Source organism: Callorhinchus milii, unplaced genomic scaffold, assembly GCF_018977255.1.
Source record: "Callorhinchus milii isolate IMCB2004 unplaced genomic scaffold, IMCB_Cmil_1.0 Scaffold6, whole genome shotgun sequence".
NCBI classification, from domain to species: domain Eukaryota; kingdom Metazoa; phylum Chordata; class Chondrichthyes; order Chimaeriformes; family Callorhinchidae; genus Callorhinchus; species Callorhinchus milii.
The window spans coordinates 17,362,837-17,383,752 of record NW_024704747.1 but is presented as its reverse complement, the minus strand read 5'-3'; the positions used below and the strand labels follow the sequence as shown (position 1 = coordinate 17,383,752).

Genomic DNA, 20,916 nt, shown 5'->3' with positions numbered 1-20,916 from the left:
TATTTGTTCACCCTGGGTATTCTTTTTTTTACTGATAACTGGCAAAGAGAAGTCTTAAAAAATGTGCAGACGAGCAAATCGGGAAATCAAAGCTGTGTTTTAAGGGAAAAATCAATCAGTACTCTATTTACAGGAACAAAAAATTGTCGCACACATCATTGGCGGTTTGTGGGATACTGCTTTGGACACTTTTTGTGTCAGCTTGGTTTAGTTGGCAGCACTCTCACCTTCAAGTCAAAAGGTTGTGGGTTCAAGCTCCATTTAGGTACAGTGAACTCACAGTGTAGGCTGGAAGCCCAATACGGTTCCTATTGGAGTTGGTATCCTTTGGATGAGAAGAGAGTTTCTCCCGGTGTTTTGGCTATCAGATAAATTGATCATTCACTTCGTGGCTGCTCGTTGGACAATGCTGTATGCAAACTGGCTATTGCATTCACCTCCAAAATATAGTCACTACATTTTACAGTAAATAAACTCTGTGAAGAGCTTTGGAACATCCCCCAAAGTGAAAGGCACTATATTAAATGCAAAGATTGTTATTATTTACAAAAACTCCCTGTGAAGTACTTTGAGATGTTTTGATGTTCAAAGCACTTTATGAATCGCAAGTATTATTTTACAAGATTAAAATGCTTTTCAATTATTTATACTAAAAGGGGATGAGCTGTGGAGGGCGAGAGGAGAGAGAGCAGCGGGAAAAAGTTAAAGAGTCTTACTATTATTATAATAATAATCCTTGCATTTAATATAGTGCCTTATCATGTCATTGAGATGTCTCAAAACGCTTCACAGGATATACTGCAAAGTAGTGTGACTGTAAGTTTTGTGGGCAAAAGCAGCAATCAATTTGCACACAGCAATGTCCCACAAACAGCCATAAAGTTAGAGACCAATTTTATTTTCGGGAATTCGCTAGTTTCTGCTAGTGTAAGAAAATGGAGAAACCATGAGAAACTTCCTTTTTTTCCAATAGTACCATGAGATCTTTTAATATCCTGAACAGATGATTGGACCTCAATTTAATTTCATTCCCCTTCCCAGTTGGTTCTTGAACCCACAACCTTCTGGCTCAGATGGGCGAGAGTGCTATCAACAAAACCGGCCTGAGTTACAAATCCAGGAATGCTATAAACTAGGAAATACTGCATGACGTGATTTGAGACCACAAAAGGTGAGAAAGTACTGTGCAGGAGAGCTAATGGTGTGGAATGAGGGGGTAATCGGAACATATAATTCAAGTTTTCTGGGCAACATAATTGATCACATATTCCCCCAATGTCAAACAGAGAGCAGTTGAGCTGAGCACGCAATTGACAACTGGGACACTTTAAAGAGTTGTGTGTGGCATCAACTGGCTCAATGCCAGTAGTTAGTGAATAATTAAGCAATAAGAAGCCACAGACACACGGCAGCTATAACTGAGGTCAGGCAGTCTGAATGAGGAGAGAGACCACGGGTCAAGTCCAGTAGTCAAATGGCTGTCCTCAATTAGAGGCAGCTGTGTGACTGGAAGCTTGATATTGTCTTGATGATTTCTTTTAACTGAATAAATACCTTCCATCTTTTATTTCCCTTCATTTACTTCCAATTTCTTCCTTAATGCTGAAGCATTTTTGTAAAGCCACCAGCAGCAGCACCCCACCCCGAAAGTAAACTCTGCTTTCAGTTGAGAGCAGCTAACCCAGTCGATTGTGTGGGGCATTATGTCCTCACCTAACGTGTGGCTAGAGAGCATCTTAAGATAGTTAGCAAACAAGCTGACGAGGAAGTTAGGAGAATTTATTTCATGCACAGAGTAGTTAGGTTACAAAATGTTTGTCAGAAGCGATGCTTGAGGCAGAATCCATATTAGCTTTCAAAAGGGAACTAGATTAATACCTAGAAAGGAGTCAACTACAGAAATATAGGGATAGGACAGTTAAATTGGACTGAAAAGATTGCTCTTAAACGCCAGCACACCCATCATGGGCCGAAAGGCCTTCTTCTGTGCTGTAAATTTTTATGGTTCTATGGTGTGCATTTCCCAACAGACTACCTCATATATAGTAATGCTTGCATTTGATACAGACTTTATCACATTAGCAAGGCCTCTTAAAGCAGTGAAGTGTAGTGAACGAGGCAGCCATTTGCACATGGCCAACGTCCCGGCAAACAATCATGAAGTGGATGACTAATTATTTTGCCAGGAGATTGTCGGCCAGGACACTATGAGAAACTCCCTTCTCTTCGAGTCTTTATAGTCATGGGATCGAGCCATGGGATCTTTAAACTCCACCTGAATGGAGCCTCTGTTTAACATCTCATCCAAAGTACAACACTTCCAACAAAGTAGTGCACTTCAAAGCGCTGTTTTAGAGTGTCAGCCTAGACTGAGAGCTCAAAATCCCAACGTGGGGCTTGAACCCACAATCTTCTGACTCAGAAGCTGTTTATTCCTTCTCTGAACCTGGAGACACAGAGGACTGCTGGATTGCCTTCATGGAGATCAGCTGACTCATGCAAACTGGTGGGATCTTCCAGATCAGTGCAAGGTAACAGTGTATTTATTTCCCCAAGTCATCAGGAAGGCCACATTATGTCACTTTATGAAATAATAATGATGGGAACAAAAGCACTATTCTTCAATACCTGTAGAGTCTGAGACAACCCAGCAAAATCAGAGGGAGTATGTAACTTGGTGCCTTATTAATGCCGCCCTGTAGCCGTGCTTTCAGTTAAATAAACATTTGATGAATTCAGTCATCAATCTACTATTAGCTGCTCGTGGCCCTCGGCAATGCAAACCACAAAATTGTTGCAAGCATGTGCAATGTTACTGTAATCCTTTTAGAAGAGGTTATGAAAAAATAATCTATCTGAAGAGCCCGATTACCAGCCCATTATACAGCTGCTGGCTTCTGACCTTGTCCCAGCTTCCCCGTAACAAACATCATCCCAGGGGTAATCCCCCAATTTCAGCCTGCAGACAGACCCCCTCAGTCAAACAGCGAGGACAGCCGCGCTCACACAGAAAGAATTGCTACTTGGTCAATTTGTAGTAGGGTGGTTAGTGCTATCAGAATTGTTTCAGTCATGACTTGGTGCCTTTCCGAGAAAATAATTGGACGTTAGAGTGATAAAAACTAAAAACGAAGAATTCTACCAAGTGTATTCAATTATAATAATAATAGTTGCATTTAATATAGCACCTTATCAAATTGTTACGACAACTCAAAGCACTTCAAAGAATGTATTGTGAAGTGAACTGACTGATTTTGTGGGTGAAACGTGGCAGCCAATTGTGCGCAGGAGTATCCCGCAGTCGTGGATTGAGTGACCATATTATTATTATTTTTTTATGGGATTATGACCCCTGGAAAGCAACCCACCAATTGAGTAACAACCGGGTTCCTACTTACTGCTAGGTAAACAAAAAATTGCACTTGTATAGTGCCTTTCACATTGGGAGGACATCCCAAGGTGCTGGAAACAGAGGGGTGTGGAGTAAGGAAACTTGCCTTAGGCTTCACCCTGCCCAGAAATTGAAACTAGGTCCTCTCGCTTGTGAGGTGAGTGATCTAACCAATATGTTACAGGACTCCACTAGACTCACAGAGTTGTAAAAACTAAAAATGAAGAGTTTGTTAGTGTATTCATTTGCCAAGCCAGTCATTTAAACTCAACTTCTAGAGGCACAAGTTCAGGGTAACTAGTCTACTGTACTACACAGTTACATTCCACAATTCCTACAAACTCCCCCAATATCCTTTTTGCCTCACCCCCTATCCACCATCACCCCCACTCCTCCTCACACCAATTGAGATTTAACTTCCTGTTTGCGTCTCCACATTTTCATGATTCTCCCAAGTCTCAACACAATTCTGCTCTTCAACCAGCCAGTCACACAAAAATCACTCAGTCATACAGCTAAATTAACTCGGATGCTGGTTTCTTAACAATAATTTGCATTTCACGCTCAGGCTTGACTTACCTCTTCTTGTTCAATAGTAATAAAAACTACAATGGAGCAAGTGGTGCATTCAAGCCAGAGCTCACAAGGTTTTTCGGCCCAACCAATTGGTGGCTGAACAACTTATGTTCTTTCACTCTCTGTTCAATATAGCTGGATCACCCATGTGCTCCGCAGGGGAGAGAGAACATGAGGAGATGGTGAAGGTAAGCAAAAGTTTAGATTCTTGCACCAGGGCTCCCTGGGGCCATGCTACTCCACTGAATAAAGCACCTTATCAAGTCATCGAAATGTCTCAAAGCCCTTCACAGAATTTTATTGTGGAGTGTAGTGACTGCATATTTGTCGGCAAATCTGTGATGTGAATGATCAATTTCTTTCTGGGGATTGTTGACCACATCTGTACTAAACCTTTTCCTCTCTCTCTTCCCTCCACTTTTAGAAAAATATATTGAAATAATCTTCTGACAAGAAAATAAATTGGGCTGAGGGGATCTGCAAATTGTACATTTTTAAGACAAAAGCTCAAGGAGGAAACATGAAAACGCAAACAATGGCTTTTAAAAGCGAAGCTAGAATAGAAGTCATTAAACAAGTTCCGGGAAAAGTGATAGCCCTGCAATAAATTTTAAGAAGCAAGACAAACAATGAAAGGGAAGGAGAGGAAGAAACTCCTTTTTTTAATTTTCTCCACAGGAGATAATAAAAAAAGAGCCAAACAAAAGTCGGAAATGCTTTCCTTCCTTCCTCGTGTAGGATTTAGCACAATATAGGGTCACACGTATCTTCCCATCACACAAATCAAATTGGAGAGCAAGATAGTCTGAAGTTCATACGAGAGACAGACAGAGAGAGACACACACAGAGAAACAGACAGAGCGAGAGAGAGAAAGAAACAACTGGAGAAAGTGGAGAATGAAACACACGCAGGAGAGACAGACATAAAGAGACACAGAGAGGGATACAGATAGACACACACACACACAGGAAAGAGATAGACACAGATCGCAATAAAAAACAAGTGCTACAAAGTGAACGAGGCATGAGATATAAGAAAAGATCAGGGAATATCTTTTAAAGCATAGGAAAAAGAGAAACAGGAGCGAGTATGAAACCCTGGAAATCTTGAGGCGTCATTCAATTGAACTTTTTCTTTATAATGTAAATAACATTGCAAACCACAGCCCGAAACGTAATTCTGCACAGCGAGGTGCAGTAATATGTGTGAAATGTGAGGTGCACAAGCAAGTGAGTGGGTCTTGGAAATATATAGGTAATGTAAGGCGTGCACTCGGGTGAGCATGTTCTGGGAATTATGCATGCATCACCTGACAGGGGGTAAGCTGGCTCCAGGAATACGTCCGCAACACAATGCGCGCACATTTCTGGAACCTGTACTGCAGCGAGCACAACACGTCCATCACATTTCGTGTTCATTCTTGGCGACTGGATTCTATTGCTCTGATCTGTGATGGTATTTTTCAGCTTTGTTGAAAAAAAATCCTTGCATTTGATATAGCGCCTTATCGTATCATTGAGACATCTCAAACGCTTCACAGGAAATACCGTAAAGTGGATTGACGGTATATTTTGTGGACGAAACACGGCAGCCAGATTGCATCTAGTAATGCCCCACAAACAGCCATGGAGTGCGTGACCAATTTTTTTTTATTTGGGTGATTGTTGGTCAGGACACCGGGAAAACTTCCCTTCAAAGCGCCGTGGGATCCACCTGTACAGGCAGATAGGACCTCGATTTAACGTCTCATCTGAAGGATGGCACCTCCAACAATGCAACTGAACACTGCATTTGAGTGTCACTTTACACTCAGCGATTCCAAGTACCGACATGGGGCTTGAACCCACAGCCATCTCTCTCAGCAGCGAGAGCGCTGCCAATGAGCCAGGCGGATGCATAAAGTTAATGTTTTGTTAGTACCTAGTTTTTTTTGGACGTTCCAAAATAAATCCCAATTTTAACTGAACTTCATCCAGAGATTCAATCAATGAAATAAATGCTGGTCATCTGCAAAACTTGGCTATGATATCAGGTGTGACGTACAGGGGTAGTCCCTGGAGAATACCACCGCTCACTTGGTGGGCGTCTTTGCTGGCAGCCTCACAGCAGTTAAGCCGATAAAACCCTTTTTAGGCGCCATCATCATGTCCCAATCGTGAATTTATCAGAAAATGAAACAAACAGAAGATAATAGGACAGCTGGATTGTTGCTCTGCGACTCATAAAGCAGCCTTTCAGGTGACATCATAAATCACAGGAGCTCAAGTAATTTATAAATCCTTGCTCAAACCATGGACAATGAATTATATCTTAAACCCGCTGTCAGACATTGCTTATCCGTTACATTATACAGTCTATTTATAAAAAAATTCACAACAGATGAAACAAGTGCAGGAGGCGTCACCAGATACGGATGAAAAAGAGACACAAGTAGTAAAGATGTAGCACAATCTGGCTCTATAGGTTTTCAGCTCCAGGATCATGATCTCACCCCCAATGTTTTACCAGCAGCAAATTATAATAATAAAAATTGCATTTGATGTTGCGCCTTATCCCTCTAAAGGAAAGAGAGACCGGCTGAAAATGTATTACCAGCTCTCGTGGAATGAAGACATCTTCTTGACGTGCCACAACAAGGGAAACAGTCTCGCCTTGTTTAGTACTGCGCAGCATGGCAACCAGTTCCTCCTGAGTCTTCCCCATGATATCTACGCCATTCACCTGATTGAAACAATCACAACACCAGCAGTGAGCAGCTATGTAACAGATAGCAGGATGCAAAGGTGAGGAAAATTGCAATCTGTACAGGCCAAACTAAACTCGTGCCAGGGAGATTCACATTGGTGTGCTTAAATGCACACCGTAACAGCAACAACAAATTGCATTTATATAAGCGCCCTTCACGTTGGGTAGTCTTTTGGAGCACTGAGACAATAAGACACATTTGGAAATCATTTTGGATCTTAATTACAGTTTCAAAGAAATGGAAAAATTCAGATGGTTTTGTGGCTAAGTTCGATGCTCATCCCCCTAGGGGACAAATGTGGCATCATTTCTATATCAGTACAGTAATTCCTTCCAGCTGAAAAATCGATGATGAAAGCTGGCAATGCAGGGCACTAGGGCTTCAATACACTGAACTGCATAGTGGCACAGTGTGGGTTACACATATTGCAACGTCAAACAAGCAAGCATCACCACACAGAAGAAAGAAATTTGGTTGAAGAAACCATTGTTTCTATATAGGAGCCCACTAAGGAACACAAGATGTCAGAGAGCTATGTTGACATCATATATAATGGGCCAACGAGCAGCCTAGAGGCCATCTAGTCAGTTGTATCATTGTGGTTCCCACACTGCAGTTATTTTCTCTAATCTCTTATCCTCGCTCATCCTTGATTTCAACATTCTGATGAACGCTATTGCCCAAAACATCATGCTCTTTGTCATTTGCTGATTTCTAGTTTTGTTGTGAAGCCTGAACCAATTCTTCTGTAGATTGACAGTCCGTTACATTAAGATCGAAGTGAAAATTACGCAGATGTCATCGCAAACAGCTGGCAATTCCAAAATAAAATACTACAGGGAGATGCTGATGAGCAACTTTGCTCTTTGTTTATCGTCGTTTTATTTGGATAATAAATAGAAGGGAAATGAAGATTATTGCACTAGTAGAATTCCCCAGGTCTATCAATGTTCACAGCTATTTTAAAATATAGCCAAAGCCAAATTCTGTCAGCCCCTGCGGTTTGAATATGGTGATTGTTGACAGGCAATGTGGCAACAGTTGAGACCAGACAATGAGCACGATAGGATAAACACCAGGAGAAGAGAAGCTTGACCCTTCTTCATCCGTTCCCAATTTAATTGAATAAAAAAAAAGGAAAATCCAGGTTTTGCTCTTTGCTGTCAATGAGGCAGTGGGTAAACACACTGTGTGGCAGGGCTTGGGCCATGCAGCTTGGGAGGATCCCAGGTTTAATTCTCCATGTGTGCTGAGTTACCTAATCTTAGCTACTTTGGATACCGTGATAGGTTTCAGATCCCACTAAGGGAAGAAAATCACATCCTTGATCCTCATTCCTGATCCCCACTCCTGATGGCATATCACATTAAATAAAAAGTGACACCCTGTTGTGCTTTCCTTTCCCCTCCCTCCAGCTTTAATGCAACACAAACTTTTATGCTGAAAATGTGCGCAAGGGATGTCACTTCCTATAAAACTGCACTCCACTAAGAATCACCTCTTTAATCGAGGGATAACATTTTAAACAGCCAGTAAGCATCTCATTTCCCTGATCTTTCATTCTCTCTTAAAGAGATAGAACCCATAGCGCAACAGTGTGGAGTAGTTTCCTCGGGAGGTCACTGCACAGAACAGCTGGTGATTCAGTAGGGCAAGGGATGCTTGCTATGTAACTCTACAGATTTGTGGTTATTCAGATTACATGTCACAGTGCAGTCGAAGCATTTGATTTTGCAAATTGCTCAGAATTCCTGCTCATTCAGGAGGGCAAGGGTGAAAGTGATTCTTATTTTGCAGCATAATAACCCAGCCACAGTAATCCATCCGCAGTTTCTGATGTGTGCGGCTGTGTCTGCACACACCACTGCCTTGATCAAGCAGCACTTAGTTTACTTCACCGAGTGAAGCAGCAGGATGCTTTCAGCCCTCATTGCAAGTGACAACTTACATCGTTTCACTTCCTGCTCCGTGAAAGAACAAAGTTGCGAGTACTTTGCATGAGCCTTCTATTCCCTCCATCAACTCCAGACAGTACCGTTCATGCCTGGTTGTTGAAGCATGCCTGCAAGACATGCCTCCAGAACTGTACTCTACCTCCTCAGAGACCGATTACCCCGAATCTTCCAGACGGGTGATTGACATAATAAGCGGTGCTCATTGCTTAAATCCCAATTGCACAGTTTTTTTCTCGCATGGCTCACTCTTGTCAGTAGCTATATCTTGTAAAAACATAACTGCGTTCGCTTCAGCACCTGTCTCCACTAAACTCCTCATTCTCCCGCAAAGATGCATCAGCTGGGTCACTTTTCCATCGCTTTTTGCATTCTTTCTTGGAGGTGTTAGTCTGGCTCAGTTGCTGGTGCTCTCATCCCTCAGAGTCAGAAGGCTGCAGGTTCAAACCGCACTTCCAGACTTACAATTGGGATTTAAGCAATGAGCAACGTTTTTTATGTCAATCACTCGTCTGGAAGATTCGGAGTAATCGGAGTGTTAGCCTACTGCACTCACTTTGGGCTAACACTCCAATGCAGTGCTGGGGGGGGGGGGGGTGAGAGGTTGCACGGTCACAGATGTTTTTCAGATGAGACGTAAAACCGAGGTCCCACCTGGCTGTATCAAGTGGACATTAAAGATCCCGTGACACTATTTGAAAAGGGAAGGAAGTGTCTCCTGGTGTCCTGGCCAACAATCTTCCAGATAAAATTCGTCATCCACTTCTTTGAACACTGCAGTGTGCAAACTGGCTGCCACATTTGCCTACGAAATAAACAGTCACTTCACAGCAAATCCTGTGAAGTACTTTGAGACATTTTGTTGACATGCTAATAATAATAATCCTTGCATTTGATATAGCACCTTATCACATCTTTGCGACGCCTCAAAGCGCTTCACAAAATATACTGTAAAGTGAAATGACTGTATATTTTGTGGACGAAACGCGACATGATAAAGTGCTATATCAAATGCAAGGATTATTATTAGTATTTTGATGTACCTACAGCAAGATTTCAGGATCTTCACTAAAATCTGTAAGCCTACATGACTTTGCCCACAACTTACATCTGTAATATCCTCCAGCTATATTTTTCACTCCTGTGACTCTAATACATAGCTCATTCCTCTCTCTCTTCATTCACCATCTGTAGCCAGGTCTTTGTTTTTACAAACTGTGCAGTTTAATTATTTCCCCCAATTCTGATAGTGCTTGGGAGGAGAAAAGGTATGTGGAAGTCAGTGAAACACAGCTGAGGGAAAATGAAGATACTAAAAGGAGAGGAATGGAAAGGCTGAAGAGAGAAAAAAATAAATTAGAAATTAAATAGGGAGAGAGTGAGAGAAGTTGGGGATAGGGAAATCAAAAGACAGTCAGAGGGAAAGCCATCTAGAAAAACAGCCAATGCTAATGAAAACCTGTATAGGCACCATATTGGTGCCACTCACACTCACTGTGAGCAAGGATTATCAATGAGTGAATGAAGAGCAAATTAACAAAGCATCTGGTTTGAGAAACAGAGGTTCCGTCATACAGGAGGATATAGGATGATTCCTCACCTCCAAGATTCTGTCTCCAGATTGCAGCCTGCCATCTTTCACTGCGGCCCCCTTTAGCAGGATGTTTTTGACCAGGATGGGACCAGGTGTTCCATGTGCAGATGATTCCCTGGTAACTACCGTGAAACCAAGACCTTCAGAACCTGGATGGATGCAAGAGAAGAAATAATGGGAAAAGGTTGCTGGAATCAACTAATTATGAGACAGGATAGGCTCCAACACTTTCCTTCAATTTCTTATAATCCTCCATCATATTCATTTATTGTGAACACAAGTCTCTTAATATAGCCAAATGCAGCTAAATGTTACATGTTATGGAAACAGTGTGCTCCAGGTTTTTGTGAAAATACCTCAAGCTATAAACAGCTCACAACACATAACTGAAGTTGTGGGCTAAATCAGAGGATATCTTCCACAGTTTCTATCCAGGGGAGTCATAAGCATTTTTACAACAGAGACTGCAATTTCTCATAATTGATCATTAAAAACCTAACTCCTCAATTGCATTCTCCCTCAGGGAGCAGAGAACATTGACGTGCTCACTCACCGAGTCAGAGTGGCAGGTTTTAGATTTGTCTCTCTCTCCCCTCTCCCCCCCACCACCAGGATATGATCTCCCACACTGTCAAACTCCCAGTTTCATCTCTAGGGCATTGTGCAGTGTACTGAACTACCTTCCAGAGATACGGGAGGGGAAGAATCGGGAGGAGGCCTGGTCTTTACCAACATCACCTGCCTCTTAGCAGCCATTTTCATAGGAGCATTGAACTGGTTTGGAGTTATTAAATAATTGAACTGCATTCAAGAACAAAATGAATTGTACTCAAGTCAAACTAAGTACTCTTTAACTAGTTAAATAAGCTGAGCACACAACAGAGCTTCCAGTGCCCTGCAAAATACATTGCATTGAAAGTACTTTCCCAGGCAGTATTCCTCCCCACTATAAAGCTTAATTGATCCCAATCATGAACTGTCTGCCATTTCTAAAAGAGGCCCTGATAAAATAATAATAGTCTCTACGTTTGTTATAGCGCCTTTCACCGCAGGATCTATATATTTGGTTTTGCGCCATTTCAAAGTGCTTTGCATGGTACACTGTACTGTACAGTTCAGCAACTGTATTTTGTGGGTGAATGCGGCAGCCAATTTGCACACAGCAATGTTCCATAAACAGCCTTGGAGTGAGAAACCAATTTTATTTGGGGAATAGTTGGCCATGACACCAGGAGAAACTCCTTTCCCTTTTCAAATTGCATCATGGGATCTTTAACATTTAATGTCTCATCAGAAGGATGGTGATGGTGAGATCCTATTTGCTCTTAAAAGAGGATTCTGAATAATAAGGTATCCACTCTTACAAAGGAGTAATGATAGTTAGATCTTCCCTCCTCTCTGTAATTCTCTATGATTCAAGGTTTGTTGATATACCGTAGCCACCAGAAAATGTGTATATAACACTGGCTTTTACATTACCAAAAAAAGCCTCTGTATTCTGAAATGTTATGCCAACAAACACACAGAAGCAGGATAATTAGCAATCTTCACCAAAGGCCCATATTAGAGCACAAGGAATATGCCAATCCCATATTCCATAGTAAAATGACGGCTGAAATGCAATGGTGGAGGGTTAATGAGAATGTTCATTTCCAAAGGGGAAATTTTCGCAGGCCCCCGATTGATTTCCAATGCACGATACACTCCAGCTAATGGGCACCTAGATAATGGGAAAAGTTCATTTAAAGAAACCATTTGTTTCAATTCTGATTCATCCCTGATACATTCTACAGTTTTTTTTGCATGATAGGAATAAATACATAAATAAGTCATTTTCGAACCAAAGGGCAAGGAGGCTCTACGGTATTGAAGCCTTGCTTAAAAGGGAATGTTCTTTCCTCTAATGGCCATGTATTGTTCTGTGTTATATATAAAAAAACACCTGTAATCCGACTGGCAATTCTCAAGTTGTTCCAGTTTCTGTGATTTATGCTTTAAGATTGATTTTTAGAGGCAGCATTGGAGCAGGAATTTTTGTGTAGTGTTACTTCTTTCTGACATGTACCATGTATTTCTTTTCCCATTACAAATAGCAACACAGGGAGGGCTGTGGGCAACACTAGCAATCTATGTTACCAATTTATTCCTGAAAGCTTTGAATCAATGATTCCAGATTCAAACCCAGTAGGTCTATTCAGCTCTTCACCCTTCTGAGATCCAGAAAATGTGCATGCACATCTAAAAATATCCTCCTTGGGGTTGAGATGGGAATTGGGTATCTCTGGGACTGAACTAGCTCTGAAAAGCCAGCAAAGTCCCTAAGTGCCCCAAGGTACGGCTGAGAGCTAACCATCCTGTGCGTCTCACTCATCAATTAGATTATAAACTGACGCTGGTTCTCCTATCTCAAACTTTTATTGAAATCGTAAGTCATTCCTGGAGGACAGGTCCAAGTCATGCACCAAATTACCCTTTTTCAAATCGATTTTGATCTTCTTCCCTTGTTTCTTGGAGCCCAGTCCCCCAAACACTGTTGGCGAGGATGTTTTCTTTGCCAAAAGCGAGTGGCTGTTGCTTCTTGTCTGCGTTGGGCTGCTGATCTGAGCCGAGACCAATGGCAAACCACTTTCGGAGTTATTGGAACTGACTGAATCAATTTGTTTGACGGACAGCTTGGAATGCATTGGAGGCGGAACTTTAGGTTTTGCATTATTGTCTTCATGCTTGTGGTTAATGAGACATCCGATGGCTGACTTTTCATACCGCTCTCTGTTACACCCAGGGACTATCTCCAGCTGGACAGAAGGAGCTTGCACCGCATTTCGGAAGATCTCCTGTGCTCTGTAATCAAATGGAGTTTAGAGTCAAACCAAGAGACAACTTCCAAAGTGCAAAAGGTTTCCTACTTTTAGATAGCTTTTCTAGTCCCCATTCTTCCTCTCTTTAACACCCTCCCACCACTTATTTAGATCCCTCTTCTCTCCTCTCCCACTACCGACCTCTGCAACGTCTCATTTGAAGGAAACCACAAAGGGGAACGTGAAAGTAGAAATTACAGCAGTGTGACTTACCCTTTCCACATTCACTCTCCATCTCCCTCATGAGAATCATTTCACCTTCACTGGTGACTGAAAACGGGAAGTCAATGTGCAGGGAATGGCCAAGCTTGACTCACTTCACATCACCCATGGCATGTGTTTTAGTGATACAGTTAGGCTCTACAATAACTTTACTTTCACTCATTCTTACACTTGGGAGTTAGTTTTGGATGCAGAACAGGCAAAATTCTGATATACTTTTACCAGTGAGAGGTACAGAAATGTGTCAGGAGAATAACGTGTTCTGCACAAGTGAAGAAGCACATCCAATACTGCTTACACTAAACTACACCCATGACCATTATAACTCTCCCTGCTCAAGAGAGGAAGGGAGAACATTTAGGTTTATGTGGCCAGTACTGTGTTATGTACAATTAATTGGAGCTTTGAGGGAGACAAATCGGAAAATGTAATTGAACATGTAGCCAAGGTATAGAACAAACAAACTTACTGAACAAATGTTTTATCTGTTAAATCTGTGTCATTAATTGTCACGATACACTCGTTCTCTATGAACAGTCTCTCCCTTTTAGACCTACTGTTCTCTTCAATACCACGAATGCACAGACCCAGGAATCTGGAAAACAAAGAAAAATGATAAAGAGTCTGTGCTGAATTTTTCAATGAGGAGGGGGGGGATGAAGAGGGGCAGTATGGGTGTCAATCAAAATGAGCAAGGTAGAAAAATGGTCTGCAACCATCCGAAATCACCCTATTTACAGCCAATATGACAGCCAAGTGTCGTCTAACGTAATATAATCACAAGATTTTTGCACAATTCAAAGGCAAACTCTGTATTCTAAGGCACTGTTTGAAAGATAACCTCACTCATGTGCTGTAACTATTTCCACTATATAATTACAGTTGCAACCATCAGACTATCTTGAGCCCAATGCGAATGCATACAGGATCCAGCCACTGAATTCTCAGATACCAAGTCACTTCCAATTGTCAAAAATTCCAAACATTAAATCCTTTTCTACTCACTTCTACGGTAAGCAAATTCAACAGCCCTTCTCAATCACTACCATTATTTAGAATTGCCAAATTAACCACCACTTTTCCAGCCTGACCATTGGAGCTTTGACTTGCAAGGTTAAAGACATTTCTCACTGTTGAGCTATCAACATTGCCCTTGATTTCTTGATGTCCATGGATCATGTTTTTTCTCTTTTTACCCACCTCCCATCCCAGCCAGTAGAAAGTGTTTTTGCTCATCAATGTTGAAACAGTGAAGAGCTGAGTAGATCCACCTGGATTCAAACCCAGAATCTTTTAATGCAAAAAATGATGTTCAACCAACTGAATTGGCCAAAAAGTTTTCCAATTTCAAAAATTGCACAAGCTTTTCCATTAACTCCACAAATTCAAATGGAGTAAACTACTTCACATTCACTCCATGTGCACACAGTTCTAACAAATCAAACCACTTCTCAATCACTCGTTGCACAGAATTTTTGCATCCAAGTATAAAACACTCCCTCATTAGCCAGTTTATAATGGTTAGCACAATAAATATAGTCAATCTAAAGTCACATTTAATCAACAGACAGCGGGCCATTTAAAGGTCTAATCATTTCTATGTAAAATATGCTTTTGTTAAGTGTGTTTAGTTGCTTTCTGCTTAGATTGAATTGCTGAGGGGAAAAAAAACTGATTAAATGGGCTGAGGTACAAAGCTTGTAAATTGGCAGTATTTCATCAGTACACATAGAAACCCTGACCCAAGCAGAAAATGTACAAAACTTGTTACACATTTTTTACGATGTAACTTTACAGTGAAAGATAGTTACCACAAACATATTGCAAACATCTTGGTATAACAGTGTGCAGTCCAGGCTCTTAACATCTTTCCAATTTTCTCCCTTTCCTCTCCTGAAGACGCTGATTCCGCTAGCCATGTGATCCCAAGGGCAATGCAAGAGACCCCCAAACACTGGCTGACAAAGGATTAGCGGGGGCAGGGGAGTCAAGGAGGTAGTGAGAGAAGAGAGGGAAAGGGTAGAACCTACCAAACCCAAATCATATCCTCAGCGACGAGCAGCCACACACTTCAGGTTTGCAAACCTGACTGATTTTCTCTATCCTAACCTAAGGAGAGTTGCAGTGCCCCTGGTGTCATGCTGTTTACATCGACTAATTTCTTCTGGCACAGAATAGTTGGGACTGAGTGGCTTCATTCTATGTAGCACTGACCCAAATCAAATCTAGGACCTCCTGCTGTATATGGTTCAGCTGCACATGAGATAATGCATAGACCCAATGAGATATTGGATGAGCCCCACAAACAGCGTCATTGTTCGTTAACACCAACACCAATTCTTTATCGTATGTTTCATTCCAAAAACATAACTGGAATAGACAACAAAAAGGTCTCATCCACTCCAGTGACGTACTGCAATCACATTGACTGTAAACAGTAACACAAGATTCCATCCATGTAACATCAGCATACAATAATCCTAACAATAAATAAACTTTAATACAAGTGCACAGAATGTGTACTGATTTGAGATTTTATGGTTTCAAATGGCCTTTTAAATGCATTAACTAAATTGAATACTGGAAATCTTCTGCTTAAAATTTAACATTTGTATTTATTTTGATCAGTGCAACATTTAGCTGTGCCAGATTTTCAATTCAATGTTTACAGCATCTAGTGACAAACATTTGTTTTTTGTTGGGTTGGGAGGGGGAAGACAGGAGGAGAGGAATTAACAGAATGAGAAGGACCGTGCCAAACCGCACTGAAATGATTTGTGTTTCTCAGCCCAGCTTTTAAGCCCTGTGAAGTTAGTGCCTAGAGTGCATTTGTTGTGGAGACAAACCTTAATTAAAACCTTTCTCAGCCTCAAGCTATTCTAATCATGAATAAGTCTCAATTAAACCTGGTAAGAAAAACTTTAAAGTCCTAAATCCAAAGTGTGTGGGTCAACCAAATACCACTGTTCTCCACTCAAGAAACAAACCATTCAACTGGATAAGTCACAACTCAAATGGATTCAGTAAGGCAAGGGCTGAGATTCAGTTTACAGAGCTATGGGTGGAGAGTGCGTTAAATCAAGAAGTGTACAGAGAGAAATGGTGTGGGAGGCAAAAAATGCATTTTGAAAGCCAAAACAAAATAATTGATCAGGAAGTGAAGACTTTGGGAGTGGCATGGAATCTTCATCCTCAAATGAGAGCTAAAGAGCAAAGCACTAGCTGGTGACTGACAATGAAGGGGTGAGTGGAGAAAAAGAAGAAACTTTCCTGTTTAATACTTTCCTACTGACAATGAAGCTTTATATCAGTCTTTGCTGCCATGAGGGGAATTAAAGGGAATTGACGGGAATCCAGTAAAATGTTCCGAACATGAGAAGTCTACACATTTTAGTGAAAGATATACTTTAGTGGATAGATTCAATTTAAGGTGATAGCAATTGGTCCATATACTTTACATTAAACCCTAGCAAAATGCCTACTACCCTGTGTGAAGTGTGTTATATAAATGCAAGTTATTGTTGCATCCTGAAATCAATGATTGTTAAGGGCAAGAATGAATGCTCCTGTATATTTCACACCATTTTGTACCCCTCATTACAAGATCACATGATTAGTCTGGATGAAAGAGGCCCTCCGCCTCTCCTCCTGAATACCCATCTTACCGTTCCCATTCCCCCTTCCATGACTACATCAAGCTGCTTTTTAAATGTGCCCAGTATCCTGGCCTCTACCACCTTTTTTGGCAACCTGTTCTTGTCATTGATTACCCTTTGCGTAATGCAAAACGTGCTGATATCTGTTCTGAAATTGCCCTTTGCAACTCTAAACGTATGTCCTCTTGTTCTACTGCTTGACACGTCCTAAAGTATTGATCTGGGTTTACTTTTTCAATCCCATTTAAAATGTCATATAACTCCATGATATCCTGTCTGAGACGTTTTCTCTCAAGACTGGGAACATAAGCTTGTTGTGACTACACAACCAAAACTCAAACAGCCCAGGATAAACATTGGGAGCTTCCTGGCTTGTACAGGCTGCTGTCATACCATAAGATGCTATTACCCCCTCCCACCAAACGTGTTTGTCTTATTAACTTAGAGATTCTCCCTATTCCACTGTGAGTTTCATTGCAGTTTTCACTGTTATCTCAAACTATATCTCTACTGTGCAAAAAACAATCAGATTGTTTCATTGAATAAGTTTAAACCAATGTGCAAAAATAAAATAAGATTCAGGAATGGGCTTCTGGGATACTGAGACGTGGGATCATAGCACAATACAGCTGTGTTAGCTTAAATGTTGGCAAGTAACAATGAAGAAGCAGTACCAGGTTGTTCCTAAAGGTTCAGAGGGTAATAGCACTATGTGGTATGGCAGCAGTCCACACAGGCCAGGAATGTCCCAAGGCTTTGCCTTGGGCTGTATTAAATTTGTGAGTCGGGGTAGGGTGGGGATCATAATTACCTTATGTTTCCAAGATTGAGTGGAAAAAGCCACAAATGTTTAAAAGGGGAAAACAGCCAGGGCTTGAGAAGGGGAAAAGCAGCCAGTCAATATTCCTGATAAATAGTGCCTGTTCATTGAGGATTGGAATCAGGCTCAGTTGTGATTTCCCCCAATGGCAAATAACCTGAAAACAATTGATTGGATTGACTCTGAATAAAAATCTGACTCATAATTGGGCAAGAAGGCTGTCAACACCTGCGCAAAATATCCCACTACAACTCACTCCTTCCTTGAGGACAAGAGGAAATTGCCCTTTGCTTTGGAGCTACGAAGTATGAATATGTTGCAAGGAATATAAGTACACGAATCTATATTTTACTATCCACTGGGGTTTGTTTCCATAATTCCCTGCATTGGTCTTGGTCCGCAGCATGAGAAAGGTGGAACAAAACTTTCAGATATGAAGGACAGGTTCAGGGCTGCGATGGGCAAGTTTAAGATAGACCCCAGGAAGCATTTCCTTCCACAGAGGCAAATCACCAGCTGGAACAGGTTACCAGGAATAGTTGTCATTCTGGAAAGATTAGGTCAAATGGACCATAGCTCTCATGACTTGGAGAGAAGAAATTTGAGGGTGCTACTGCTCGATTTGGTGAAAGAATCAGGGTAAAGGGGGCTGGTTATGCTAAATATGAAGCCTTCCACTTTGTAAGTCCATATAATGGCCACACGTGGCAATCCTTGTAAGGTAATCCTTACATTTTATACAGCACCTTTCAGATTGGGAGGATATCTCAAAGCACTTCACTGGATACTGTAAAGCACAGCGATTGTATTTTGTGGGTGAACATTGGAGCCAATTTGTGCAATGCAAATGTCCCACAAACAGCCATGAAATGAATGACTAATTTTATTTGGGGGATGATTGTCCAGGACACCTGGAGAAACTCCCTTTTCTTTTCGAATAGCGCCATAGGATCTTTAAAGTCCACCTGAACATGCAGACAGGACCTCCGTTTAACAACTCATCTGAAAGATTGCACCTCCAAAAGTGTACTCCCCACATCCAGCACTGCCTTGGAGTGTCAGCCTGGATTATATGGAATGACAGTTTCACCTGTTTGGGTTAGAGAACCCCAGAATGCTGCAGCATTGGGCTGCCTAGTTTCATCAATACATCTTTAATGCTGAAGTAAGCAATGTGACACAGGAGTTAATGAGTTTAATTCTTAATTTTTCACCGCTTTTGCCACTCTGTTTTTTTATTTTCATTGAGTGGCTTTGTAAAAATTTATGCCTACGTTTCCCTGCCAATTTGCAAGTTCTGTGAATAAAGGAATAAATAAGTCACTCAGTGCTATAGTGATTGCAGTATTTCAAACCCAGTCATTTACAGATGAACCTCTGTGATTCTTATTGATCATCTGTTCACCCTGGTCTATTACCATTCCCTTAGTGCTACTCTCCTTTGCCCTCTTTCTTTCCAAGAGATTTAATGTCAAACCTTCACAGTCGATGCATTGCAGATGTAAAACCAGGGGCAAAAGCCTTAACATCTTTAAAACATTATATATTCATCAGGGATTTTTTTTATTTTAAATGTTAAAACAGGTGGTTGGCAAATTCTTTCACAATTTTCCATATTTCAGTTCTTGTGCACTTATGCTCTCTCTCCCTTTCCCCTATTCGCTTTCACAACTGCGCTCGCTCTTGCTGCTCTCCCTCCTACTCCTGGGTTCACTCTCTCCTGCTTACTCCTTCCTTCACTCTCGCCCTCGCTCATTATTCCTTCAAAAAAAAAATTGGTCACTCAATCCACAATTGTTTGTGGGACACTGCTGTGAGCAATTGGCTGCCGTGTTTCACGCACAAAATATACAGTCAATTCACTTTACAATAGATTCTGTGAAGCACTTTGAGATGTATCGAAGACGTGATAAGGCGCTATATCCACTCCGCCATTGGAGGTCGTGTTTTTAGCCAGTACACCCCAAAACTTTGGAACATTCTCCCTCAATCCCTCAACCTTGCCCCATCTCTCCCCTTCCTCAAGTCCTGCCTGAAAACCTTCTTCTTCGACCGTGCTTATGGTGCTTATGGCCACCTCCCCAAATCCCGGCTTGGAGTCAGGCTCCGCCACTGTTAAGCGCTCTGAGACACTACCCTGCGCGGAAGGGGCTATATAAGTGTAAATTGTTGTTGTTGTATATCAAATGCAAGGATTATTATTGTTATTATTCTCGCTGGCTCGCCTGCCTTATTTTTCTCATTCTCTCCCACTCACTCCCATTTTTCTCACTCGCTCTCTCCTGCACCATCTTTTCTCACTGCTTTCTCCCATCCTCTCTCTTTTCTCACTCCCTCTCTCCCATCCCGCAACCACTCTCTTTCTCCACCCACGCAACACTCTCCTCTGCCCTCTCTCTCTGCACCTCTCCTGGGTAGCGCAGGATACATAAAATCAACGAGTATTCCTTACTGAACACCATGCTGTGATCCCTGCTGAATAGAGAATGTGTGTATGTGGATGGATGTCGGGAGAATCTAGGATCAGGTTCAGCTGCACTGCCCCAATTCAGCATTGCCTGCTCACAATCATCATCTTGGTTCAAACATGAAGAATGGCCAGTTGGGGAGCACTGCAGAGAAGTCAGGGAAGCCACGGGACACACCCCAGGGCAAGTAAACACCTTCTAAATAAAACTTTTTCTAAATAAAAGACATCAATGGCCATAAAGAGTCTGCTCCAATTAAAAATACAACAACTTTACACCAGGTCAATTCCCTTGCAGGTGTTTGAGAAGCTGGCATTGAGTTTCTAAAATCTTTCATGAATATCAATAGTGCGCATTGGGCCTTTGAACTTGCATAGTGTAGGCTAACAATCCAAATACAAAATACAGAGTCACTTCACTTCATATCCTCCCAAGACGTCCTCTTGATGTGAAAGACGTTGTATTAAAGCTTATTATTCAATACCAAAGCATGAGTCTGCATCCAGATTCCCTCTATTAAAGGGTAGAAAGTGGATATAACAACTATGGAATGCAGCAGAACTAAGTTCTAAACTTTCAGCACTGAGGCATTACCACAAGTACAGAGCAAAGAGTTTCCCAGTAATCAGTTG

At 41.5% G+C, this 20,916-nt stretch overlaps 1 protein-coding gene across 1 annotated transcript in view; it reads right to left on the bottom strand.

Annotated features, from left to right (window-relative positions):
• The window catches only part of pard3bb (par-3 family cell polarity regulator beta b), a 394,398-nt gene that overhangs the window by 216,627 nt on the left and 156,855 nt on the right, over positions 1-20,916 (bottom strand). Inside the window, exons 8-11 of the mRNA XM_042336226.1 lie at positions 13,810-13,935; positions 12,731-13,101; positions 10,267-10,409; positions 6,561-6,689 (exon numbers count right to left, since the gene is read on the bottom strand). Coding sequence (XP_042192160.1) covers positions 6,561-6,689; positions 10,267-10,409; positions 12,731-13,101; positions 13,810-13,935 — 769 coding nt within the window. The remainder of the gene's footprint in view (positions 1-6,560; positions 6,690-10,266; positions 10,410-12,730; positions 13,102-13,809; positions 13,936-20,916) is intronic.